The sequence below is a fragment of the Macaca mulatta genome, chromosome 19, assembly GCF_049350105.2.
Source record: "Macaca mulatta isolate MMU2019108-1 chromosome 19, T2T-MMU8v2.0, whole genome shotgun sequence".
Classification (NCBI taxonomy): domain Eukaryota; kingdom Metazoa; phylum Chordata; class Mammalia; order Primates; family Cercopithecidae; genus Macaca; species Macaca mulatta.
In genome coordinates, this window is record NC_133424.1 from 15,163,973 (window position 1) to 15,189,515 (window position 25,543).

The 25,543-nt window shown below is 56.8% G+C and overlaps 3 protein-coding genes across 6 annotated transcripts in view; 1 reads left to right on the forward strand and 2 right to left on the reverse strand.

The window, feature by feature from the left end:
- Positions 1–11,038, reverse strand: part of LOC114674117 (uncharacterized) — a 35,525-nt gene extending 24,487 nt beyond the window's left edge. Inside the window, exons 1-4 of one of the 4 annotated variants that reach the window (XM_077977984.1) lie at positions 10,552–11,038; positions 3,328–4,859; positions 960–1,076; positions 625–784 (exon numbers count right to left, since the gene is read on the reverse strand). In XM_077977984.1, the coding sequence (XP_077834110.1) occupies positions 654–784; positions 960–1,076; positions 3,328–3,715 (636 nt within the window). In that variant the 5' untranslated portion in view covers positions 3,716–4,859; positions 10,552–11,038 and the 3' untranslated portion in view covers positions 625–653. Of the gene's footprint in view, positions 1–624; positions 785–959; positions 1,077–3,327; positions 4,860–10,551 lie in introns of those variants that run through there. The other 3 variants (XR_013409088.1, XM_077977985.1, XM_077977986.1) reach the window with 3 other exon arrangements.
- The window catches only part of TECR (trans-2,3-enoyl-CoA reductase), a 37,165-nt gene extending 20,646 nt beyond the window's left edge, over positions 1–16,519 (forward strand). Inside the window, 12 exon segments of the mRNA NM_001244590.2 lie at positions 13,046–13,096; positions 13,728–13,779; positions 14,179–14,223; positions 14,321–14,424; positions 14,503–14,618; positions 14,704–14,809; positions 15,312–15,384; positions 15,476–15,519; positions 15,593–15,650; positions 15,726–15,814; positions 16,157–16,202; positions 16,283–16,519. Coding sequence (NP_001231519.1) covers positions 13,046–13,096; positions 13,728–13,779; positions 14,179–14,223; positions 14,321–14,424; positions 14,503–14,618; positions 14,704–14,809; positions 15,312–15,384; positions 15,476–15,519; positions 15,593–15,650; positions 15,726–15,814; positions 16,157–16,202; positions 16,283–16,410 — 912 coding nt within the window. The 3' untranslated portion in view covers positions 16,411–16,519.
- Positions 16,520–16,610: 91 nt separating this feature from the next.
- On the reverse strand, positions 16,611–22,535 carry NDUFB7 (NADH:ubiquinone oxidoreductase subunit B7). Its single transcript, NM_001194515.1, is given in 3 exon segments — positions 16,611–16,802; positions 17,278–17,446; positions 22,351–22,535. Coding segments are annotated over 3 exon segments (414 nt in total). The 5' UTR covers positions 22,463–22,535; the 3' UTR covers positions 16,611–16,669.
- Positions 22,536–25,543: the final 3,008 nt, after the last annotated feature.

Here is a 25,543-nt window from a genome sequence, read left to right on the forward strand (position 1 = left end):
TTTTGGCTAGGCTGGTCTTGAACTCCTGACCTTGTGATCTGCCCTCGGCCTCCTAACCCGGCTAAGTTTTTAATAGTTTTTGTAGAGATAGTGGTCTCGCTATGTTGCCCAGCCTGGCCTCAAATTCTTGGGCTCAAGTGATCCTCCTGCCCTGGCCTCCCAAAGTGCTGGGATTACAGGCATGAGCCAGTGTACCTGACCTGCACTCTGCTTTTGGCCACTTTATAAAATACTGTAGGCCAGGCACGGTGGCTCATGCCTGTAATCCCAGCACTTGCGGAGGCCGAGGCATGCAGATCACGAGGTTAGGAGTTTGATACGTGCCTGACCAACATGGTGAAACCCCATCTCTACTAAAAGTCCAAAAATAATTGGGCATGGTGGCATGCACCTGTAATCCCAGCTACTCAGGAGGCTGAGGCAGGAGAATCACTGGAACCTGGCAGGCGGAGGTTGCAGTGAGCCGAGATTGTGCCACTGCACTCCAGCCTGGGTGACAGAGTGAGACTCTGTCTCAAAAAAAATAAATAAATAAAAAATAAACTGTACACCTGGCCCCATCGACTGCCACTCCCTGTCCGCTTTCCTTTTTTTCTTCTTTCCATGTCACATGTCACGTTTGAATATATTACTTACAGCGATTTATTTCATTGTCATTCTTTCTTTGCTAAGATGTCAGTTTCATGCGAGCAAGGATTTTTGTCTTTCCTTCTATAGCTGAACCCCAAAGTTCTTAACAGTGCCTGGCATGTGTCAGTGAACAAACAAGCCTCAGTTTCCTTATCTGCAAAAGAGGATGAATACATTGCAAAGGAGATGATTCGTGTTGAGGATGAGCCTCGGTGCCTGGCTGGTTGTGAGTGGGCGGGTGGTGGTAGCTGCTGCCGCTTGTATAAGGCCAGACACATAGATCCCAGTCTAGGCTATTTGGCAAGCTGAGCTCATGGGGGTGGACTAACCTGTCTGCTGGACTTGGGCAGTGGGGGGCTTGGCTCCTTCAGTCAGTTTGTGTCCGCAGGGCTCAGCCTCTGGCCCCCTTCCAGCTTCCTGGTCCGACAGCGCCTTCCTGCCCTGAGCTGGAGAGAGACCCGGATGTGGTCACCAACTGCCACCCAGCCGTGGGTGCAGGGATGCAGTTCTGTACCATTCCCCGGGGGTCTGGGACCCGGGGAGTTGGGTGGTTGGTTCTTGCACTGGAGCTCCTTGAGGGCTGGCCCCAGTGGCCAGGAGCATCAATTTTTTTTTTTTTTTTTTTTGAGACGGAGTCTCGCTCTGTCGCCCAGGCTGGAGTGCAGTACCCGGATCTCAGCTCACTGCAAGCTCCGCCTCCCAGGTTTACGCCATTCTCCTGCCTCAGCCTCTCGAGTAGCTGGGACTACAGGCGCCCGCCACCTCGCCCGGCTAGTTTTTTGCATTTTTTAGTAGAGACGGGGTTTCACCGTATTGGCCAGGATGGTCTCGATCTTCTGACCTCGTGATCTGCCCGTCTCGGCCTCCCAAAGTGCTGGGATTACAGGCTTGAGCCACCGTGCCCGGCCCAATTTTTTTTTTTTTTAGACGGAGTCTTGCTCTGTTGCCCAGGCTGGAATGTGGTGGCATGATCTCAGCTCACTGCAACCTCCACCTCCTGGGTTCATGTAATTCTTCTGTCTCAGCCTCCCAAGTAGCCGGGACTACAGGCACATACCACTATGCCTGGCTAATTTTTATAGAGACAGGGTTTCACCATGTTGGCCAGGCTAGTCTCGAACTCCTGACCTCAGGTGATCCCGCGGCTTCCCAGCGTACTGGGATTATAGGCATGAGCCACCGCACCCGGCCAATTATTATATTTTGTGTAAGAGACGGAGTTGTGACATGTTGCCCAGGCTGCAGGAATTCCCTAATTCATAAGCAGTCCCTGTGTTAGATCCTCTTGCAGGCACACCCATTTACTAACTGGAGAAGCAGACAGGCAAGGCAGGTCTGACACCGCCCCCTGTGGCAGTGCCTCTCAGTCAGCATTGAGGACATGCCCCTGCTTTTCCAGGCCCATTGACGGTCTTAGTTTGTGACAGGAAAGCATGCAGGAGGCATTGCCCAGCTGTAAACCCTGCCTGGGCCCTGCTGTGGTATGAGTTGTTGATAGCCCTTCTGCTCTGGTACAGCCTGGCTGTGTGAGGCTGTGGGGCAGAGGCCAGCGGGCTGGGTCCTCAGGCCAGGCAGAGGCTCAGTCCTCAGTGTCTGCTGGAGGATTGCATGCAGGGTGGTGGTGGTGTTTTTTTTTTTTTTTTTTTTTTTGGTTTTACCCTTATTTCTTTATTTCTTCCTTTCTTCCTCTTTCTCTCTTTCTTCCTTTCTTTCCCTCCCTCCCTTCTCTTTCTTTTCTCCTTCCTTCCTTCTTTCTTTCTCTCCTTCCTTCCTTCCTTCTCTCTTTCTTTCTCTCCTTCCTTCCTTCCTTCTCTCTCTTTCTCTCCTTCCTTCCTTCCTTCCTTCCTTCCTTCCTTCCTTCCTTCCTTCCTTCCTTCCTTCCTCTCTCTCTCTCTCTCTCTCTCTCTCTTTCTTTCTTTCTTTCTCTTCCTCTCTTCCTTTCCTTTTTTTTTTTTTCGTTGGACAGAGTCTTGCTGTGTCTCCCAGGCTAGAGTTCAGTGGCGTGATCTCACGCTTACTGAAACCTCCGCCCCCAGGTTCAAGTGATTCTCCCGCCTCAGCCTCCCGAGTAGCTGGGACTACAGGCGCCCGCCACCACGCTCGGCTAATTTTTTGTGTTTTTAGTACAGATGGGGTTTCACTGTGTTAGCCAGGATAGTCTTGATCTCCTGACCCCATGATCCGCCCCCCTCGGCGTCCTAAAGTGCTGGGATTACAGGTGTGAGCCACCGTGCCTGGCCTTTCTTTTTTTTTGAGATAGGGTCTCATCTGTCGCCCAGGCTGGAGTACAGTCAGTGGTGCAGTCATAGCTCACTGCAGCTTTGACCTCCTGGGCTCAAGCAATTCACCTACCCTGGCCTTCCAAAGTGTTGAGATTACAGGTGTGAGCCACTGTGCCCGGCCTTTTTCTTTTTCTTTTTTTTTTTGAGATAGCATGGCTTCTGTCCCCCAGGCTGCAGCGCAGTGGTGCAATGATAGGTCACTGCAGCCTTGACCACCTGAGCTCAAGCAGTCCTCCCAGACTGGCCTCCCAGAGTGCTGGGATTATAGGCGTGAGTCACCGCGCCCGGCCTGCCGTTTCCTTTCTCTGTTGCACGTAGCCCTGTTCTCTAGAACGGAGGCGTTATTTTATTATAGGAGCTTTTGGGCCTGAGCAAGCTGGGTGGACACTCACATTGGCACTTGCAGGCTACTTACCTCGGGCAAGGGCTTCCTCGTTCCCAAGCCCCAGTTTTCCGAGCCACTTAACAGGCATCACAGTCCTTTGCCTGGGTGAGGCCTGGGTGGCGGTCTCAGCACAGCCCCAGGTACGGGGTGAGCATCTGATAGATGTCACTGCTGGTGGCACATCTGAATGAAACAGGCCAGAGCAGTGCCGCTCTGCGTGGGCCAGTGCTCCTCGGAGGCCCGAGGGCACAGCCCCAGGGAGGGGGCGTAGGCCATGGGTGCCACGGAGAATGGGGGCAGGCCCAGGGCTGAGACCCAGGTTTTCCGACTTCCCGTTGTGTTTGTCCTGTGCCATATTCGTCCTCCGACTCCTGTGGCTGCATTGCGCAAGCCGGGAGCTCATGCGTCCGAGGACCATCCTCCAAGGCTGGATTGCTCCCTGCTCTCTTGGGGCTCCGCTGGGTGGGAATAGCAACTCCAGCTTCTCGGGGCCCCGGGCTACCGCTGTCTCTGCATCTGACCCTGGTCTCAGATCCAAGAGCCTAGGGACATTGGCATTGAGACCCTGGCACCTCTCGACTTGCCAGCACGGGTGGGAGACAGGAGCAGAGTGGTCCAGGGGCCTGGGAGTGGGAGGTCAGCGTCTCTCAGGGTTCCTCCCCACTCCGGGTGACATTCTGCTTCTGCCGTGGCGCCTCGGGGAGGCAGGTGCGGCCACCCCTGGGTGCTGCTGAGAAATGAGGTCACATGCTGAGGCCACTGGGGAAGGTGGTATTTCTGGCTGAGCAGGCGTGGCCTGTGCAGGGTTCCTGGCAGCTGAGCCCTAGGTCTTCTCAGCCATCCTGGCATTAGCAGGTTGACTTGATATTTCTGGAAGTGGGAAGGAAAGGGAGCCGAGGGGGCCGACCCGCTGAGCCGGGGTCCAGATGAATGTGTCAGAGTCTCTGCATTTGTGATGGGGGTGAGGTGGCCGGCTTGGCTCTGGGCATGATCGGGCCAGGCCTCCGACCTCTGTGCTGGGCATTGCGTGGACAGGGAGCTCAGGCGATGAGTGCAGCAGCGCTTGTGCCCGGCACAGGGATGGTGAGTGCCCGGCTGGCCAGCTGCAGGACCTGTCGGACCCTTTGTGTCTTTACTTAGGGCCCTGGTTGCACCGACCAGGGGTCGCACCTCCAGCCAGGCCTCTTGTGCCCCAGACCTGGGAGAAGATGCTTCCTACCAGGGAGTGCAGTCCCCTGTGGGGTCCGAGAGAGCCTGCTGGAGCTTTGAGCTCAAGAGGTGGGCTGTGTGGCACTGCATCAGCTCTGCGAGGGGGCCTTGGAGGCCCATGTGTGGTGGGGTATGGCCTGGCTTTGAACATGCACGCATGGTCTTCTGGGCTCTGGGATTTACTGCTTAGATCTTGGCCTCTTCTTCTGTGAAACGGAGTTAATGGTTCCTGCTCCCCTCCGGCCGCTGTAGGAGAGACGTCTGGGAAGCTGCGGCAATTCCAGCCCCAGGCAGGGAATGTGAAATAACTGTTGGTAGCTGTTCTCACCCATCACCATCGGGCAGGTCAAGTCCTAGGACACACAGAAGTTGCAGGTTCATAAGCCATGGTGGGTGAGGCCGGCCCAGAATCCCAGCTCCCCATCTGGCCCAGGTCTGCCCCTAGTCTGGGGCTGAGAGGGCGGGCGGGCACCTTGCTGGGTCCTGTGATGTGGACTCTGCCGCCAGCAAGGCCATTGAGCCTGCTTGTTTACAGCTGGGAGGGGACTGGGAAGCACCAGGCTTGGCTTGTTTGTGAAGCTGCGGAAGCCGAAGCTCCAGAGGCCTTCTGTGCCTGGCTGTGTGTGCCAGGCCTGCGGGCTGCGCCTCCAGGGGGTGGGCGGGAATTGCTGGCTCAGCTCTTCTAGCCTGGGCTCAGGTGGTGCCTGCTCCTCCCTCCTTCCCTGTAGCTCTCATCCCACACCCACTCCACTCTCAGGCCATCTTGCCTTTACCTCCATAGTCTGTCCAGAATCCCGAATTTCACCGCTTGTCTCTGCCTTGTGTGGTTTTTGTTTTTGTTTTTTTTTTTTTTTTTTTTGAGATGGAGTCTTCCTGTGTCGCCCAGGCTGGAGTGCAGTGGCACGACCTCTGCTCACTGCAACCTCCGCCTCCTGGGTTCAAGCAATTCTCCTGCCTCAGCCTCCTGAGTAGCTAGGACTACAGGCATGCACCACCACGCCCGGCTAATTTTTGTAGTTTCAGTAGAGATGGGGTTTCACCATGTTAGCCTGGCTGGTCTTGATCTCTTGACTTAGTGATCCGCCTGCCTCAGCCTCCCAAAGTGCTGGGATTATACGTGTGAGCCACTGCACCTGACCTTTTTTTTTTTTTTTTTTTTTTCTGAGGCAGGGCCTTGCTTTGTCACCCAGGCTGGAGTGCAGTAATGCAATCATGGCTCACTGCAGCCTTGAACTCCTAGGCTTAAGCATTCTCCTGCCTCAGCCCCTGAGGAGTAGGTGGAACTATAGGTACGAGCCACCACACCTGGCTAATTTTTTATTTTTATTTTTTGAGACAGGGTCTTGCTCTGTGGCCCAGGCTGGAGTGCAGTGGTGCGATCTCGGCTCACTGCAACCTCCACCTCCTGGGTTCAAGCGATTCTCCCGCCTCAGCCTCCTGAGTAGCTGGGATTACAGGCGCCCACTGCCATGCCCAGCTATTTCTTTTGTATTTTTATTTATTCATTTTTATTATTATTTTTAGACAGAGTCTCACTCTGTTGCCCAGGCTGGAGTGCAGTGGCACAATCTCAGCTCACTACAACCGCCGTCTCCTGGGTTTAAGTGCCCATTGTGCCTCAGTCTCTCAAGTGGCTGGGATTACAGGTGTGCGCCACCCCATCCAGCTAATTTTTGTATTTTTAGTAGAGATGGGGTTTCACTATGTTGGTTAGGCTTATCTGAAACTCCTGAACTCAGGTGATCTGCCTGCCTCAGCCTCCCAAAGTGCTGGGATTACAGGCATGAACCACCGTGCCCAGACCCAGCTAATTTTTTTTTTTTTTTTTTGAGACGAAGTCTTGCTCTGTCGCCCAGGCTGGAGTGCAGTGGTGCAATCTCGGCTCACTGCAAGCTCCGCTTCCCGGCTTCATGCCATTCTCCTGCCTCACCCTCCTGAGTAGCTGGAATTACAGGCGCCCACCATCATGCCCGGCTAATTTTTTGTATTTTTAGTAGAGACGGGGTTTCACCGTGTTAGCCAGGATGGTCTCGATCTCCTGACCTTGTGATCCGCCCGCCTCGGCCTCCCAAAGTGCTGGAATTACAGGCACGAGCCACCGCGCCTGGCCGGACCCAGCTAATTTTTATAAATAATTTTTGTAGAGGTGGAGCCTTGCTCTTTTGCCCAAGCTGGTCTTGAACTCCTGGGCTTAAGTGATCCTTCTGTCTCAGCCTCCCAAAGTGCTGGGATTCCAGGTGTAAGCCACTGCGCCCAGCCTACTTTTCACCTCTCTGCAGCTCCCTCTTTGCTCCCAGCTCCTGCCCTCACTCCTCCAGGCTCTTCCACCCAACAGTGGCAAGCAGGTAAAGCTGGGGAAGCCAAGTCTTGAACCTGAGCCAAGTCTCATCCCTCCTCTGCTCAAGAACCCTCTATGGCTGCCACTTGACTCAGAGTAAAATTTAGTGTCCTCCCCATGGCCCACAAAGCCGTGGCACAGACCGCCACATCACCTTTCTGCCCTCACCGCCTCCCACTGTCTCCCTGACTCACTCTGCTCAGGCCACGCAGGCCTCCTTCCTGTTCAGACATGCTAGGTCTAGTGCAGCCTCAGGGCCTTGGCATTTACTGTTCCCTCTGCCTGGACTGCACTGGTTCCCCCACTGTCTACTGGCCTTTGTTCACATGCCCCTTTCTCAGAAAGGCCTCCCCTGACCACTTGAAAATGGCCATCCTCTCGGAGGTTGTAGTGAGCCGAGATCGCGCCACTGCACTCCAGTCTGGGCGACAGGGAGACTCTGTCTCAAAAAAAAAAATCTGACCTAAATCTGACCTCCCCCTCAACCTTCTAGTTTTGTTCACAACTCTTGGTGACAAAACATGCTAGTGGCTGTCTGCCCCCACCCCCTACTTCCCCAGCACGCACAGGCTAGAGTTCAGGTCCCATGAACCCCAGAGGCCGGCTTGGTGTTTTTCACTGCCATATCCCGGGAGCTGGAACAGGGCCTGGGATGTGGGATGGAGGGAGGCAGGAATGAATGAATGGATACATGAATGCAGGCTCCCTGAACTCTCTTGGCTGGTGGCAGGGCCAGGGTTAAGGTCCCATTCTGCACCAGAGCTGTCTCCCTCCCTGACATTGGCTTTGGGACTGTGCCTGAGCCGGCTGCGGCGGACGCCCTTCCAGCAGGCGGGAGTGAGGCTGTGCGGCCACAAGGGGACAGTGGAGAGCGTCGCAGTCTCCGCCGCTTGCTGCCAGTCATCCCGGTGGTGACGGGTCAGCTCAGCCTCTGCACTGAAAGTCTCTCTATTGTTAGGGTTTGGGTTCACTGTGGCCAACTGGGCGAGGCGTCACTGCACCAGCTCTCTGGCCCTGGCTTCCTGTGGATGGGCCTCTTCAAGACCATGGTCAGTGTCCCGGGAGAAGGGGCCTGTGGGTCCTGCCAGGGCTTGGCCCCCGTGTGCACCTGGAATGGCTGTTCTGCTAGTGTTGGTCTAATCATACTTATTTGTTTATTTTTGTGAGACAGGGTCTTGCTCTGCCTCCCAGGCTGGAGTGCAGTGGTACGGTATCAGCTCACTGCAACCTCTGCCTCCTGGGTTCAAACAGTCCTCCTGCCACAGCCTCCTGAGTAGCTGAAATTACAGGCATGCACCACCATGCCCAGCTAATTTTTGTATTTTTAGTAGAGATGGAGTTTCACCATGTTGTCCAGGCTAGTCTTGAACTCCTGACCTCAGGTAGTCCGCCCGCCTTGACCTCCTAAAGTGCTAGGATTACAGGCATGAGCCACCGTGCCCAGTCATCATATTTATTCTTTTTATTTTTTTTTTTGAGACAGAGTCTCGCTGTGTCTCCCAGACTGGAGTGCAGTGGCGCGATCTCGGCTCACTGCAAGCTCCGCCTCCCGGGTTCACGCCATTCTCCTGCCTCAGCCTCCCAAGTAGCTGGGACTACAGCTGCCCGCCACCTCGCCTGGCTAATTTTTTTGTATTTTTAGTAGAAACGGAGTTTCACTGTGTTAGCCAGGATGGTCTCGATCTCCTGACCTCGTGATTCACCCACCTTGGCCTCCCAAAGTGCTGGGATTACAGGCGTGAGCCACCGTGCCCAGTCATCATATTTATTCTTATATAAGATTCATCCTAAACTAGGGATGATTACGGTAACCCTGTCAGATGGCAGCTGGGGACAGCACACTTTGCCATGAGGATATGGAGGTTCAGAGAGGTTGGGTGACACCCAGGGCCACACAGCTAGTAAATGGGTAGGTCTGCTTCTATGGGTTGTTCACCCACCAGGTGGGCGCAATCCCAGGAGCTGTGACACGTGCTTAGAAAACGAGAGCCCTCCTTTTTACTTCTCCTGCCCCCATTAGTAATATCTTCATGATCACAAAGACAGTGAAGACAGGGGCCCTGTTGCTTGCGGTACTCCCCTCCGGGCTTGGGAGGCACAAACCTCGCCCCTGCTCCCCTCCTGCAGGGTGGGCTTCGCGCCCCACCCTGCGTCCTGGCTCTTGGCCCTGCCCTGACCTTGTGCTGCCACGAGTTGCTGTTGGCTGGGCCCGGGAATCTTGGGCCTCCTGGTGAGAATTCCTCTCAAGCTAGTGGAACTGTCATCACAGAGCCACAGGCCGGCAGAGCCACCAGCCCGTGCCCCAGGCCAGAGCGCCTGCCTGCCCGCCTATTCCTGCCCTCTCCTTGCCCATCGTGCCTGAGGCTATGGAATCACACCCCATGCCCATGGCCAGTGCTGGGACTTTGCTGACACCAGTAGCCCCCTCCCACAGGTATCCCTTCATCCGCCCAGAGCATCTCAGCCCCTCCCAGCCCCGTGGCTCTGTGGGCTTCCTCAGGAGGGCCTGCCTCTCCTCCCTGCCTCACCGCTTCTCCTGGAGATGGGGCCAGAGCCTGCCGCCTCCCTGTCTGTGCTCAGGACCCCCTGCCTGGGGCTCTGTTCAGCAGCTGCCTGTGCCCTCTGCAGCCCTGGGCTTCCCCTGGGAGCCCCTGCCCGCTGCTGGCCTCAGGCCTGGGCAGGTGTGTATATATATATGTGTGTGTGTGTGTGTGTATGTGTGGCAGGCACAGAGCAGAGGTTGCAGTGGCAGTGGGATGTGGGGCGCGGAGGCCTTGATGAGGTCTCACTTCAGCCCTCCCTCTGGGGGTGGGGAACCTCTCCTGCTCCTCCCACCCGACTGTTTTTATTTTGATGGGTATTTGGGGCCTGTTTGTTAAAATAATTTATTGAGGTGAAATTCACGTAACATGAAACTAACCGATTTAAAAGTGAACAGTGGCATTGAGTGCACACGCAGCATCATGCAGCCTCCACCTCTGTCTCGTTCCAGAACATTGTCCTCACTCCGAAAGAAGACCTAGCAGCAGCCACTCCCCATTCCCCTGCCCCCGCCCAGCCCCTGGCCCGTCATCTGCTCTGGGCATTTGACATAGATATGGGACCCTTTGTGTCTGGCTTGTCTCACTTAGCGTAACTTATTTCTTTTACCCCACCTGGAATATCTTATTTAACTTTGTTACTTAGAAATAATTATAGGCCGGGCCAGGTGGGCTCACGCCTATAATCCCAGCGCTTTTGGAGGCCAAGGTGGGCGGATTGCCTAAGCTCAGGAATTTGAGACCAGCCTGGGCAACATGGAGAAACCCCATCTCTCCTAAAACACAAAAAATGAGCTGGATGTGGTGGTGTGTGCCTGTAATCCCAGCTACTCGGGAGGCTGAGTCAGGAGAATTGTTTGAACTTGAGAGGTGGAGGTTGCAGCGAGCCGAGATCGCACCACTGCACTCCATCCTGGTGACAGAGTGAGACTCCGTCTCAAAAAAAAAAAAAAAAAAAAAAAATAGAGACACGGGGAATTGCAAAAATAGTATGGAGAGGTCCCATGCTCCCCCCAGAGCCTTTCTGTCCTCTCTCTAGGAGGAGATGGCCGATGAGCTGGGGATTTGGGGCAGGAAACGGGAGAAGGGCAGCCGTCCCACTGAGGACTCATCCTGCCCAGGTGGCCCTAGCCATGGGCATTCCTGTCCCCTGCAGCCCGGGCTTACCTCTTTGCAGGCTCGGGCGTCTCCTCTCCTTGGGCTCAGGCTGGCCTGGTCGCCGCTGCTGCAGCTGTGCGTGTGGCCCCTCTCTCGGCCGCCCCCTCCTGCCGCAGCCTGGCGTCCTCTCCCAGCAGCTAGCCGGGACCCCGATGGCCGTACTCTCCCTCCTGGGCCCTGGTTCGGTGCCCAGGTTGGGGGGAGCAGGGTAGGATTTCACCCCTCCCCCTAGCAGCTGGCTGGACAGGGAGAGGGGCTGGTTGTATTTTAAGCTGTTGAGTGGTTCAGCAGGAACTCGGAGGCCTCCTCTCCCTGTGGACGCCGGGCTGCCTTCCTGCGGGCCACACGGGCTCAGAAGCATGTGGGCACTGCCTGCCTGGGGCCCGGGAACTATTAATATACCTGCAGCCACAGGCCAGGCCCTGTGCCCGCCCAGGGCCCTGCTGTGCTAACCCTTTCCCGTGCATCCCGCCCCTTGTCCTCTGTCCCTCTCCCACAAATCCCCTTGGTGGGGTCAGACGTCCCGCGTGGTGTGACCGAGCTCTTTTTTCTGGCCCCTCCATGTGCCAGCTCTTTGGCCTTGTTATCGCTGTGGCTTGGAGGAGCTCAGTAACCTTCCCCTAGAGGCCACATGGCCAGGCAGTGCCTGGAGTTGACAGCAGGGACTCAGGAGGCCCCATGGGCCAGAATTTCCTGGCTGCTGGGCCCATTCCCACCCTCCTGTCCAGGAAGTGGGGGCAAGTGTGTCATAGCTGGGGAAATAGGCCCCCATGGTGTGGTGACCGCCAGGCCAGCAGGGGAGTGGGGATCTGAACCAAACCCCCAGGCAACAACACCTCCCATCCCATGGGGTGTGCCCATCTGTCAGGGGTCACCTAGTGTACCCCACGCACCATTGCAGGGGACCCTCACAGTCCTGGGAGGTAGTCCGCTTCCTACCTGCCCCCTTCTGAGGCCTAGAGAGAGGTGACATGCCTGGGGTCCCCCAGGGACTACAAGGCAGGGCTGGTTACGGTTCCCGAGTGCAGGCCACCAAGCCCCCTTGTCTCCCACTGTCGTTGGGAGTGTGCAGGAGGGGTGCCCACCTTCTCTGGCTTGACCGTGGTGCCCTCTCCTGCAGGGTGGGCCCTAGCTGCCATGGCCCAGTCTCCCTGGGCTCTGGGTGGGTGGACCTGCCCTGGGATGACCCCGGCCCAGAGGTTTGTTTCTGAGCGTTATGTCCTGCTCCTTTTCCTCAGGCAGCCTCTGGGGGCCCCCGCTGGGGGTTCTGTGGGTAGGAAGGGTCCCCCAAGAATTGCTGGCCGGTGGCTGACTTGGTATCAGGCCTGCCTGCTTGCCACGACCCCTGTGTGATAGGATTGCACTGACCCCTGCATAGGGTGGGTCAGATCCGCGGGGACTGCTTCCCTCCAGCCCTGCCCCTCTGCACCCCCATCGTTCATCACTGGCCTGGGGGCTCAGGGAGGGCTGGGCCGGACTCCTCCCTCAGGGGCTGGCACAGGCCTAGCTCTTGGACGCAGGAAGCGCCGGGCTTTAGCGGGGTGCAGGTCCTGGGTAGGGGTGCAGTGTTTGGGCTGACTCAGTGGGAAGCCTGCCTCACAGGTGGCTACAAGGTGAGAAGTGGGTGGGGAGGAAGGTCGGGGAGGCCTCCTCAGCCCAGACTGGAGGCGCTTGCCTAAAACTTCCAAGCACCCCGATCCTTTCCACACTTTGAGAGAGGCTCTCTGCACCCATAACTCCAGAATCTGTCACCTCCCTGGTAACACAAATGCACAAGGAAAATAATCCGAAGTGTCTCTTACAGCTCCGAAGGGGAAATGGATGATCTGTCTCGTGGATTCTCAAAATAGCTGGGATTTCTCCAAGCCCAGTGAACTCCCTAGGCCTGAGCTGTGAGCTGGGGCCTGCACGGCCTGCTGGCCTCTCACTCTCCTCAGGCCGCTGGCTCTGTGCAGGGTGGGGGCTGGGAGGTGTCACCATGGCTGCCCCTGGGGCTTTCCCTGTGCTGGTGCTGTTGAGGGACTGTGACCCCTCAAAAACTGCTTTCAGGGCAGCCTGGCTCCCGGGGGTCACCTCCTAAACCCCCCTCAGAGAAGGTCTGTGGCACGGCTCCTGGGAGGGGGGCGCAGTCCGGGCTGGTTTTATATTTAGCTGGGCTGTGGCTGTGGTTGCCACTCGGGTTACATCTGGCACAGAAGCCGGCAGTGCCAGGGCCGGCACGGGCTCCTTTCCAGCACCGCGGCAGAATTTGATCGCGCTTGCCCGGCCCAGGGCTGCTTCGCGTGGGGAGGTCGGTGGTGGGGGCTGACGGCTGGCAGCTGGGGCTGCTGGCCACCGTGGACAGAGCCGAGCGGCAGGGCTGGTGGCAGGCGGCATGGACATGAGCTTGAACTTGGTGGCCCGGGAGGCCACCCCAGGTCTCCTCCCTGGCCTCAATGGGCTCCCCAGGCCCGCACCCCCAAAGGTGGCCAAGAAACCTAAAAAGGCTGTTCTCTTCTTCGAGGTGGAGATTCTGGATGCAAAGACAAGGGAGAAGCTGTGTTTCCTGGACAAGGTAGGACCGGAACATGGGCTGCACTGGGCCAAGGGCACTGGGTCCAGGACCCCCCTCCTTCCAGCCCAGGAGCTGTCCAGTGGGGCCCTGTGGAGGGGTATGCCCTCACTTGGGGTAGGGTAGATAGCCCCGTCCCCTGGGTGTGGCGGGGAAATGGAGGCATGGGAGTCTCAGTAGACCCTGCGGGGATTTTGGTCTTGGGAGGGTGGTGGAGGAGTGAGCCTTGCCCCTGCTGAGCCTTGCCCCTGCTGAGCCTTGCCCCTGAGGGAAGGGGCTTGGCCTGTCCCTGGGGAGGAAAGAGGGCCTTTGCGCCTGGGGGAGTCATGGGTGAGGAGTAGAGAGGAGGGGCAGAGAAGCAGGCTTGCCTTCCCTTGCTTAATCTGCCACTAGCTGGGCTGGGGGCCTGCTGGCTGAGGGTAAAACTGGAGCCCCAGACCCCTGCTGTCACTGCACTGGCAGGGCCCTCGCTGCTTCTTCCCTGATTGTCCAGGCCTCTGCCTTCCAGACCCCAGCCCTTCCCCCTTCCCATAGCTGCAGCCCAACCCCAAGCTTGCCATCCCCTTCATTACCTCCCCATCCTGGGTCTGGGCTCCCTGCAGAGCTGACCTCCCTGCGCCTGTGCTTCCTCCAGGTGGAGCCCCACGCCACCATTGCGGAGATCAAGAACCTCTTCACCAAGACCCGTGAGTCCTAGGCCTGGCCACACTGCCCCTGCAACCCCTCTGACCAGGGACCTTAGGGTGGGAGGGATCCCATCCTGCACCCCTCTCCCAGGGGCCTGCAGAGATGCCCGAGCGTGGCCTAGGCTTCTGGGGCGTGACTGGGGCAGGCGCCCCCACGTGGCACGCCACAGGAACGCCCTTGCTAGGCTCTGGGAAGGACAAGATCCTGCTTCTGCCCGCGCTCTTCCGGCCTGTGTCCTGGAACTGCACAGGCCTGAGGCTTGGCCTCCGGGTGGGAGGAGCTGTGGAGTCCTGGGGTCCCTGCACCCTGGGAACCCTGAGAAGCTGGCACAGCGACTGGGCAGCGGACCGGCTGAGCCCTGCCAGTCTGTGGGCTGTAACCGCCCTGTTCTCCCCCAGATCCGCAATGGTACCCCGCCCGCCAGTCCCTCCGCCTGGACCCCAGTGAGTACAGCTGTCCGCTCGGCCCGCCCCCTAGGCTCCTGGGTGGCAGTGGGAGAAGGCCCGGGCAGCCCCTGAGCCCTGGCCCGCCTCTCTGCAGAGGGCAAGTCCCTGAAGGATGAGGATATTCTACAGAAGCTGCCCGTGGGCACCACGGCCACGCTCTACTTCCGGGACCTGGGGGCCCAGATCAGCTGGGTGACGGTGAGTCCTGACCCTACCCACGGCCTCCTTTCCCATCAGCCACATTGGGTGACTCAACTTGCCTCCCTCTACCCTCAGGTCTTCCTAACAGAGTACGCAGGGCCCCTTTTCATCTACCTGCTCTTCTACTTCCGAGTGCCCTTCATCTATGGCCACAAATACGACTTCACGTCCAGTCGGCACACGGTGGTGCAGTAAGTGGGGCAGGCGGGAGGAGGGTAGGGGAAGGCAGAAGACCTGCCGGACCAGCCCCCAGCTGAGCCTGCTCCCCCCTACCAGCCTCGCCTGCATCTGCCACTCATTCCACTACGTCAAGCGCCTGCTGGAGACGCTCTTCGTGCACCGTTTCTCCCATGGCACCATGCCTTTGCGCAACATCTTCAAGGTGAGAGCCCGCCCCCGCCTCACCCCTGAGCCCCGCCTCACCCCTGAGCCCCGCCTCACCCCTGAGCCCCGCCTCACCCCTGAGCCCCGCCTCACCCCTGAGCCCCGCCTCACCCCTGAGCCCCGCCTTTCCGCCTCACCCCGCCCACATCGAGCCCTACCCCATAGCCCCTCCTATCTTCCACTACGCCCCCGCAGAGCCCTACCCCTAGGCCCCGCCTAACCTCCCCAGCGCCGCCCCCGCAGAGCCTCTAGGCCCTGCCCGTCCTCCCCAGCCCCGCCCCTGCAGAACCCTGCCCCAGTTTCACCCCTAGGCCCCTCCTGTCCACCACGCCCTCATAGAGCCCTGCCCTAGCCTCACTCCTTGGCCCCACCTATCCTCCCCAGCCCCGCCCCAAGGCCCCTCCTGCCCTTCCCCACCGTGCTCCTAGGGCCCTATGGATGAGACAGAATCCGCCCTGCCCGTCGCTGACAAGTCCCATCCCTACCCCGCTCCCTTTCAGAACTGCACCTACTACTGGGGCTTCGCCGCGTGGATGGCCTATTACATCAACCACCCTCTCTACACGCCGCCTAGTAAGTGGCCTCAGACCGTCCTTCCCTCCCCCACGGCCCCCACCCACCGGGTCCTCCCCTCATGGGCCTCCCCTCGCTGCTTCCTCTGCAGCCTACGGAGCTCAGCAGGTGAAACTGGCGCTCGCCATCTTTGTGGTAAGGAGGCTGGGTGTGGGGACGGGGTGGGGGAAATCTGGGCGATCCTAGGCTGATCCTGCTTCTCTGACAGATCTGCCAGCTCGGCAACTTCTCCATCCACATGGCCCTGCGGGACCTGCGGCCCGCTGGTGAGTGCCTGCTGGGGGCAGGGGGACAGCTGGGCTGGGTGAGGGGGTCTGACTTTCTCCTGTCTTGCCTGCCAGGGTCCAAGACCCGGAAGATCCCATACCCCACCAAGAACCCCTTCACGTGGCTCTTCCTGCTGGTGTCCTGCCCCAACTACACCTACGAGGTGAGGGGCTGCCTTACCCCTCTCTGCCCTGGGACTTGGGGTCCCATGTGGAGGGGCCAGCCCCTAGGAGGGGGCGCCTGGCTGGGCAGCTGCTTTTGCATTGGGAGCATTGGGAGGTGGAGACCGCGGCCTCCCTGCTGTGGGGGCCGGGAGGCATGTGCCCTTGGGTTTTCGCAGTATACAGCCCCGCTTCCACTGGAATTGGGTTCCCATCCCTGACTCAGAAAGCAGGGGCTGGGGGACGTGGGTGACTGAGTCCAGGACAGCCACAGGGTGCGAGACTGGCGGAACAGCGGGCCTTGTCCAGCCCTGCCCACCCTCACCCTCCGCCCCTGCCCACAGGTGGGGTCCTGGATCGGTTTCGCCATCATGACGCAGTGTCTCCCAGGTGAGCCTGCCGCCCTCCCTCGGCGGGGCCCTGCCCCTCCGGGCCTGCAGCCCCTCCTTGACGCCCGTTCTTTCCTGCAGTGGCCCTGTTCTCCCTGGTGGGCTTCACCCAGATGACCATCTGGGCCAAGGGCAAGCACCGCAGCTACCTGAAGGAGTTCCGGGACTATCCGCCCCTGCGCATGCCCATCATCCCCTTCCTGCTCTGAGCGCTCACCGTTGCTGGGGCTCAGCCCCTCACCCGGGTGGCATTCTGGGGGAGGAGTGGGGCCCGCAGCTCTCCAGCACCCGGAATAAACCCCGCCTGCCCCTGTCGGACTCGGGCTCTGTGTGTTTCTGTCCGAGGTTGGGGACCACCACATGCCCCTCGCTCTCTCCCCACCCTCGCGTTGGCGCCGTAAGAGGGGACTCTGGTGAGGGGCCTGAAGGTTTTTATTTGACTGGTCCATAGGGTGGGGGGTGCACCCCCTACAGGGCCACCTGGGGGTCCACTTTCCTGGGTCCCTGGCCTTTGGCCAACTCTGCCGCCTTCTTCTCCCGCCGCTGCTTTCGCTCCAGCAGCCTCCGCTCCCGCTCAAACTCCTTCATGCGCATCACATAGCTGAGGGAAAAGCATGAGAGGGGCTGTCAGTGTCGCTGGCCAGGACACGCCTTCCAAGCCCTGGGAAGTAGAGGGGCTGTCCCACAGCACTGTGGGGGAGGCCTCTGAAGAAGACAGACCCGAGTGCCTGTGGTTTAGGTCTGGGGTCTGTCCACGCAGATGATAGGGCTTCCCGCTGGAACCTGGGCTTGGCCACTCCCCTAGGTGGCTTCAGCCACCTGCCCTGTCCCCATCCAACAGGCCCCTAGAAAGCCCTCTCTGGGACTAAGGTGGGGCCCGGCTAGAAACCTCAGTGGCAGTTCAGGTCTCTGGCCTCTGGAGCCACATCCTGCCAGGGGCCAGGGCCTGGGTGGGGTGCAGGCTGTGGGTGTTGGCAGGGGGCTCGGGCGAGCTGGGGGTGTGGGGTGCTTGGGTGGGCCAGGGTTGTGGAAGGCTGGGGGTGTGGGGTGCTGCGGGCCGGTGTGGGAGTTCTCACTCGCGGTGCTCGCAGTAGTGCCAGTCGTGCTGCTCCTGCTTGCAGGCCAGGAAGTTGGGGAACCTGTCGCGCTTGCACTTGAGCAGCTGGATGAGGTAGTGGGCACAGTAGTCCCGCAGCTGGAGACTCAGCTGCGCGTCCATCATCTCCTGCTGTGTGGCCACCATCTCTGCAGCGAGTGGGCAGGGCTCAACCAGGCTGAAGGCCTCCCACCCCAATTCCAGGGATCCCCAGGGGACCCAGGCACACGGCATCAGGAAGCCACGGCTCGGGGTGTCCCCCATTAACATCCAGGTGGCAGATGGTAGTGGATGGCAGATGCCTTTGATGGACGCACTGTCCTGAAGGGGCCTCCTTTTCTAATTTGCACAAAGGCAACTCCAGACACGAAAGCCCAGATAGGAGAAGGTGGCTCCCCATCACCCTGAGGCACCTCAACATCCTGCGCTGGATCCTTGCCTCCCCTCCCGCAGGGATGCCCGTCCCCAACTCTCTACAGCCCCGCTCTCAGAATCCACCTTCTCCCAGAGTACCCCCTCAGACTCCACCCGCACCTGCAGCTCCAGTCAGACTCCTAGCCTTTCTTGTCTGCAACCCGCCCGGGTCCCGGCTCTGCACTGGCCGGCGGCGTGGCCTCTCTCTGAGCCTCAGAACTGACCATCAGCTCATGGAAGTTACCTGAGCATCCACTGAGCTAACAGTACCTGTAAGATACTTAGGCGTGGGCTCAGAAGACAGCTGGACTAGTATCTGGGTCCCGGTGCCGCACTCACCTAGCAAACCTGACTCCGGACAAATCAACCTTCAGGAGGCTGATGGGAGCCTGAGGAACCCTGGACATTCACCCTGGAGCCTGTGCCTGGCGATCCTGCACTTGTTCCCCGCTGCCTCCCTCAGACCCAGCCTCCCTAGCCCTCCTGACGTCCACATCTTTCTTAGTCCCAGCTCCTTCCCATTTGCGCAAGTGAGAGGAGACATACTCACATCTCAATGGCAGTCATCCCAGGCTGGCTTCTCTCCCCTCTGCTTCCCAGCCGTGATTCCCTCATCCCACTCAGGCCCAGGTCCTCCTCTCCTGCCCCTTGTTCCATTCTCTGGCTTCTGCCCCACCCTCTCACTGCCCAGACAGGGGCTCTCACAGGGCCACCCAACAGCCCAGGACCCCAGCCTCCCACTTCCTTCTTTCCTGTGGCTCCTCCCACATCCCGCCTTCCCAGGTTTCCTCCCATCTCTATGGCTGCCTTGCGTTAAGCTTTGTTCTGAGAGCCTTCTTCTTTTCTTTTATTTTGAGATGGAGTCTCACTCTGTCACCCAGGCTGGAGGGCAGTAGCAAGATCTCAGCTCACTGCAACCTCTGTCTCCCACGTTCAAGCGATTCTCCTGCCTCAGCTTCCCGAGTAGCTGGGACGCCACAGGCGTCCACCACCACGCCTGGCTAATTTTTGTATTTTTAGTAGAGATAGGGTTTCGCCATGGTAGTCAGGCTGGTCTCGAACTCGTGACCTCAGGTGATCCACCCACTTTGGCCTCCCAAAGTGCTGGGATTACAAGTGCTAGCCCCCACGCCCAGTCTGAGATCCTTTTTCTCTGCTGCCACCCCTTAGGTAGATGAGTCCGATGTGGTCCCTCCACCCCACACCTCGTTTGAGCCCTAGGCCTGGGTATCACCTGCAGCCCCTGGCTGTTCCCTATCTGCACTTGGAGCTCCAGGTGGCAATCCTAGACTCCTCCCTCTTTTGTCTCAAACTTATAATCAACTAGCAGCAAGGACTTTAGACCGCCTACTGTGTGCTTAGTGGTGGGGATACAGCACGGAACACAACACACAAGGGTCCCTGCCCTCGGAGGGAGACACAGAACAGACAGAAGACAGAGCACCACAGCGTGTCTGGCAGTGCTTAAGTATTAGGGAGACCAGCCTGGGGAGCACAGAAAGATCCCATGTCTAGAAAAAATAATAAAACTGTCTGGGCACGGTGGTGCACACAGAGAAGGCAGAGCTACTTGGGAGGATCGCTTGAACCCAGGAGTTTGAGGCTGCAGTGGGTGGTAACCGCACCACTGCACTCCAGCCTAAGCAACAGAGTGAGAGCCCATCTCTATAAACAAATAAATAAATATGGGCCGAGCGTGGTGGCTCATGCCTGTAATCCCAGCACTTTGGGAGGCTGAGGCGGGTGGATCACTTGAGGTTAGGAGTTCGAGATCAGCCTGGCCAACATGGTAAAACCCTGTCTCTACTAAAAATACAAAAATGAGCCAGGTGCGGTGGTGCGCACCTGTAATCCCAGCTACTCGGGAGGCTGACGCAGGAGAACTGCTTGAACCAGCAAGGCGGATGTTGCAGTTAGCAAAGTGACTGGCTGAAAGGGGGTGGAAAGGAGGAAAGAGAGGGCAGGGGACAATGGTCTAGGAGGGAGGGAGAGAGTGAAGGATCCAGGAGGTAATAGAAAGGCCAGGCAGCATGAAGAGTCCACTGGAGAACCAATCGGGAGACCAGTCAGCAGGGACTGCAGGAATGTGCCACCACACCCAGCTAATTAAAAAAAAAAAATGTAGAGACAGGGTCTTGCTATGTTGCCCAGGCTATTCTTGAACTTCTGGCCTCCAGCACTCCTCCTGCCTTGGCCTCCCAAAGCGTTGGGCATGAGCCATTTTGCCTAGCTTAGAGCTGTTTTTTTCTGATCTCTCCCGCATCATGTTCAGTTGCATGGGGATAGGCGCCAAGGAAGGGAAAGAGGTGAGTTTATCCAGAGTAAGCGAGAGAGAAGGGCAGCAGGTTGCTAGCGTTTGCAAAGCTGATCTTGGGCAAAGCAAGGTATGTGAGGCAATGGGAGGGAGGTGGACGGACCAATGGACTGCAGGTTCAGCTGGGGCGGAAAGACTGCCTGGAGTGAGGACACTGGAGCGATTATACCATCTCCCAACTTTCTCTCAAATCCAGGCTGCTTAGAGGTGTCTGTCTCAAGCTTGTCGCCCGCTCAGCAGACAGCGGGACCTTTTGACTGACCAAACCTGACTGTGTCCCTCCTCTGTTTAGAAGTTTTGGCTCTGCCACCTCTCTTTGGTCAACCCCTACTCGTGGCCCTTCACATCTTTTTTTTCTTTTCCAGACAGAGTCTTGTTCTGTCACCCAGGCTGGAGTGTGGTGGCCCGATCTCGGCTCACTGCAGTCTCTGCCTCCCGGGTTCCAGCCAATTCTCCTGACTCAGCCTCCCAGACAGCTGGGATTACAGGCACGCACCACCACACCCGGCTAATTTTTGTATTTTTGGGAGACAGGGTTTCACCATGTTGGCCAGGCTGGTCTTGAACTCCTGACCTCAGGTGATCCACTGACCTTGACCTCCCAAAGTGCTGGGATTACAGGCGTGAGCCACCGTGCCCAGCCTAATTTTTATATATATATATATTTTGAGATGGAGTCTTGCTCTGTTGCCCAGGCTGGAGTGCAGTGGTGTGATCTCAGCTCACTGCAACCTCCTCCTCCTGGGTTCAAGTGATTCTCCTGCCTCAGCCTCCTGAGTAGCTGGGACTACAGGTGCGCACCACCATGCCCCCAGCTAATTTTTGTATTTTTAGTAGAGACAGGGTTTCACCATATTGGCTAGAATGGTCTTGAATCCCTGACCTCATGATCTGCCCATCTCGGCCTCCCAAAGTGCTGGGATTATAGGCATGAGCCACCGTGCCCGGCCTTAATTTTTGTATTTTTAGTAGAGACAGTATTTCACCATGTTGGCCAGGCTGGTCTCGAACTCCTGACCTTAGGTGATCTGCCCGCCTCAGCCTCCCAAAGTGCTGGGATTACAGGCATGAGCCACCGTGCCTGGCCACCCTTCACGTCTTTGTTTCCAGTCTCTGCCTACTGGAAGCCTGCCTTGACACCATCCAGCTCTGCCTGATTCCACAATCCTTCCCACTGTGCTGTGAGTTCTCTGGAGACAGTGCCTGCATCCTTCCAGTTCCCTGCTGTATCCGCGGTTCCTAATGTGGGAGGTGGCCCAGAGCTGGCTCTCGGTATGCCTGTGATATTACTACATTAAAAGCAAAAACAAACATGAACCAAAAAACCATCCTGGGCATAGTGGCTCACATCTGCAATCCCAGCACTTTGGGAGGCTGGGCAGAAGGATCGCTTGAGCCCAGGAGTTTGACACCAGCCTGGGCAACAGCAAGACCCCCATCTCTACAAAAAATAAAAAATCAGCTTGGCATCCTGGCACGCTCCTGTAGTCCCAGCTACTCGGGAGGTTGAGGCAGGAGGATAGCTTGAGCCCAGGAGGTCGAGGATGCAGTGAGCTGTGATTGCACCACTGCACTCAGCCTGGACAACAGAGCAAGATCCCATCTCAAAGCAAAACAAAGCACTTTGCAGGACGGTATTCGCGGCGCGAATCTTCCTTATTTTCTTGTGCATGCACCACAATTGCAGCGACATTAGGAAAGGGGTACAATGAACATGTCCCTGCCCTCCCGTGACTCCCCACATCTCCCAAGACTCGGCCCGAAGCCGGGAGTGGTAGCTCACGCCTATAATCCCAGCACTTTGGGAGGCCGAGGCAGGCGGATCACTTGAGGTCAGGAGTTCAAGACCAGCCTGGTCAACATAGCGAAACCCCGTCTCTACTAACAATACAAAAAATCAGCCGGGCGTGGTGGTGCCCATCTGTAATCCCAGCTACTCGCAAGGCTGAGGCAGGAGAATCGCTTGAACCTGCGAGGTGGAGGCTGCAGTGAGTCGAGACCACGCCACTGCACTCTAGCCTGAAAGAAAAAGCGAGACTCTGTCTCAAAAGAAAAAAAAAAGACTCGACTGAGCTCTGCGCGCCGCACTCCTGCCCGATCCCCTACTTGTCTCACTTTTGCACCCTGGCTTTTACTCAAGCCGTGCCCTTGGCCTGGAACGCCTCCACCCTCAGGCGGGGACACGCACGTCCTCTGGACTCCTAGTCTAGACCCAAACCCAGACACAACACCTGAGGTTAGAGCCCAGTCTTGGGGTTCCAGGGGTTCGGGGGTCAGGCGCCCGCGCCCCACGCCCTCTGGTCGCGCCTGCGCATTGGGCCTCACCGCGCTCCTTGCGTTCGGGCAAGCCGTAGTCGGGCGGGAAAGTTGGCATCTGCAAGGGGTCGGGCTCCACCGAGGAATCGCCCAAGTAGCGCCGGACGAGGTGCGCCCCCATGGCTGCAGTCGCTGCAGGTTCCTGCAGCAGCCGAGGGTCACCCAGCTCCTACCCGGAACCACTGACCCCTCAGCTAGACACGGCTTCCGGGTCGCTTAGGCGGCTGCGGAGAGCATAGAGATGAAGGACTCCAGAGGATCGCTCCGGTCCGCCTGGCGTCACCTCGCGGACAGGCGGAGGCGGGACAAGTGCTGCGTCCCCTCGCAGGATGTGCTTGGACCCGAGAGGGGACTTCCCTGAGCGTGGAAATCCATCTGGGCAAAGTAGAAGGGGAAGATGTAGGACTGAGGCCTCCCTCGACCCTATCTGGGGCTCTTCTGGTAGCCCGAGGCTAAAGCACGTATTAAAATTATTTTTCATATCATTTTCCAAAAAGTTTTTTCTTCTAAAACATTAAAATTTCTCTTAAAAAAAGGCACAATATCGGCCGGGCGCGGTGGCTCATGCCTGTAATCCCAGCACTTTGGGAGGCCGAGGTGGGCGGATTACGAGGTCAGGAGCTCGAGACCATCCTGGCTAACACGGTGAAACCCCGTCTCTACTAAAAATATAAAAAATCAGCCGGGTGTGGTGGCGGCGCCTGTAGTCCCAGCTACTCAGGAGGCTGAGGCAGGAGAATGGCGTGAACCTGGGAGGCGGAGCTTGCAGTGAGCCGAGATCGCGCCACTGTACACCAGCCTGGGCGACAGAGCGAGAGTCTCAAAAAAAAAAAAAAAAAAAAAAAAAAAAGGCGCAATATCGATTATATCGTTAATGTATGTACTTTTGAATAAAGTTACTTTAATAATTTTTTTTTTTTTTTTTTTGAGACACAGTACCTGTCGCCCAGACTGGAGTGTACTGGCACCATCTCCGCTCACTGCAACCTCCACCTCTTGGGCTCAAATGATTCTCCTGTCTCAGCCTCTTGAGTAGCTGGGATTACAGGCGTCAGCCACCACACCCAGCTAATTCTTGTATTTTTTTTTTTTTTTGGAGACGGAGTCTCGCTCTGTCGCCCAGGCTGGAGTGCAGTGGCCGGATCTCAGCTCACTGAAAGCTCCGCCTCCTGGGTTTACGCCATTCTCCTGCCTTAGCCTCCCGAGTAGCTGGGACTACAGGTGCCCACCACCTCGCCCGGCTAGTTTTTTGTATTTTTTAGTAGAGAGGGGGTTTCACCGTGTTAGCCAGGATGGTCTCGAGCTCCTGACCTCGTGATCCACCCGTCTCGGCCTCCCAAAGTGCTGGGATTACAAGCTTGAGCCACCGCGCCCGGCCTAATTCTTGTATTTTTAGTAGAGAGGGGGTTTTTGCCATGCTGGCCAGGCTGGTTTTGAACTCCCGACCTCAAGTGATTCTCCTGCCTTAGCCTCCCAAAATGCTGAGATTACGGGCATGAACCACCGCGCCTGTCCAAGAAATATTTTGATAAATTTGATTTAAATAAAAGTTATTCATAAATACAATTATTATTATATTATTATTTTTTGAGACAGGGTCTCATTCTGTCGCCTAGACTGGAGCACAGTGGCACAATCATAGCTCACTGTAACCTTGAACTCTTGGGTTCCAGGGATCCTCCTGCCTCAGCCTCTCAAAGTGTTGGGATTATGGGCGTAAGCCACTGTGCCCGGCCAAAAACAATTATTTAAAGCTGAAATTTTAAATAAATTATATTGATTTTATATATATCCATGTAATCTTTATATAATTTTAAAATATATATTATATATAATATTAATATCTAATATATATTTTCCCCCAATCTGACAAAGCATGTATTAGGCATCTACTGTATGCTGGGTCCAGTGGTCAGACAGGCAGACATGGTTCCTGCCTTGCAAGCTTACAGTCTAATGGGACAGAAAAACAGTCTAATGGAAAAAAAAAATGGACCAGGACGGTGGCTCACACCTGTAATCCCAGAGCTTTGGGAAGCTGAGATGGGAGGATCACTTGAGCTCAGGAGTTTGATACCAGCCTGGGCAATATAGGGAGACTCTGTCTCTAAAAAAAAAAAAAAAAAAAAGCCAGGTGCGGTGGTGCACGCCTGTAGTCCCAGCTACTCGGGAGGCTGAGGCAGGATTGCTTGAACCCAGGAGTTCCAGGCTGCAGTGAGCCGTGATCCCATCACTGCACTCCTGCCTAGGCAACAGAGTGAGACCCTGTCTATAAAGATTCCCAGGTGATGTGAAGTTGCTGGTCTAGTGACCAGCTTTGGGAGAATTACTCAGCTAGATCTTTATGTGTTGACATGCAGAAGTGGCTGCTGATATATTAAGTGAAAAAAGCAAGCTATGAGAATAGGCAGCTGGCAATAGAGACTTTTCTTTCTTTCTTTCTTTCTTTTTTTTGAGACAGAGTTTCGTTCTTGTTGCCCAGGCTGGATGGCAGTGATGCGATCTCGGCTCACTGCAATCTCCGCCTCCTGGTTTCAAGCGATTCTCCTGCCTTAGTCTCCTGAGTAGCTGGGATTACAGGTGCGTGCCATCATGGCCAGCTAATTTTTTGTATTTTTAGTGGAGACGGAGTTTCGTTATGTTGGCCAGACTGGTCTTGAACTCCTGACCTCAGGTGATCCACCCGCTTTGGCCTTCCAAAGTGCAGGGATTATAGGCGTGAACCACGTCCGGCTGAAACTTTCTCTCCAGGGTTACCTGTGTGACCTGTTCCTATCTCCAGGCCACCACATTAATGTGATTCTTGTGCCCTTCCAGACTCAAGGGGCAAGCATTCACATTGTGATTTCTATGAATGGTACTTCTGGAGTTGTTCAGTATACAACCTGCACAGCTGCACCTGGTACCCCTGCCCTGTTCTGGGTGTGTCTCCTTAATCTCCCTTTGTCTGTGCTTCAGCTGCTCACCCAGAGGTCAGAGCTCAAAGGGAGTCCAGAAAGGCAAATTACAGTACTAGCTCACTTTCCCTGTGTGACCTCCAGAAGTGACTTCATTTCTCAGAGATTGAGTTTACTCATCTGTAAAATGAGGTTTGTGATACCTATCTCATAATGTTCCCAGCCAGTGAGGGCGCCCCTCTTGTTGGATTCCACCCCTTTCCTGGCTTTATTTTTTTGTTTTTTCAAGACAGGGTCTTGCTCTA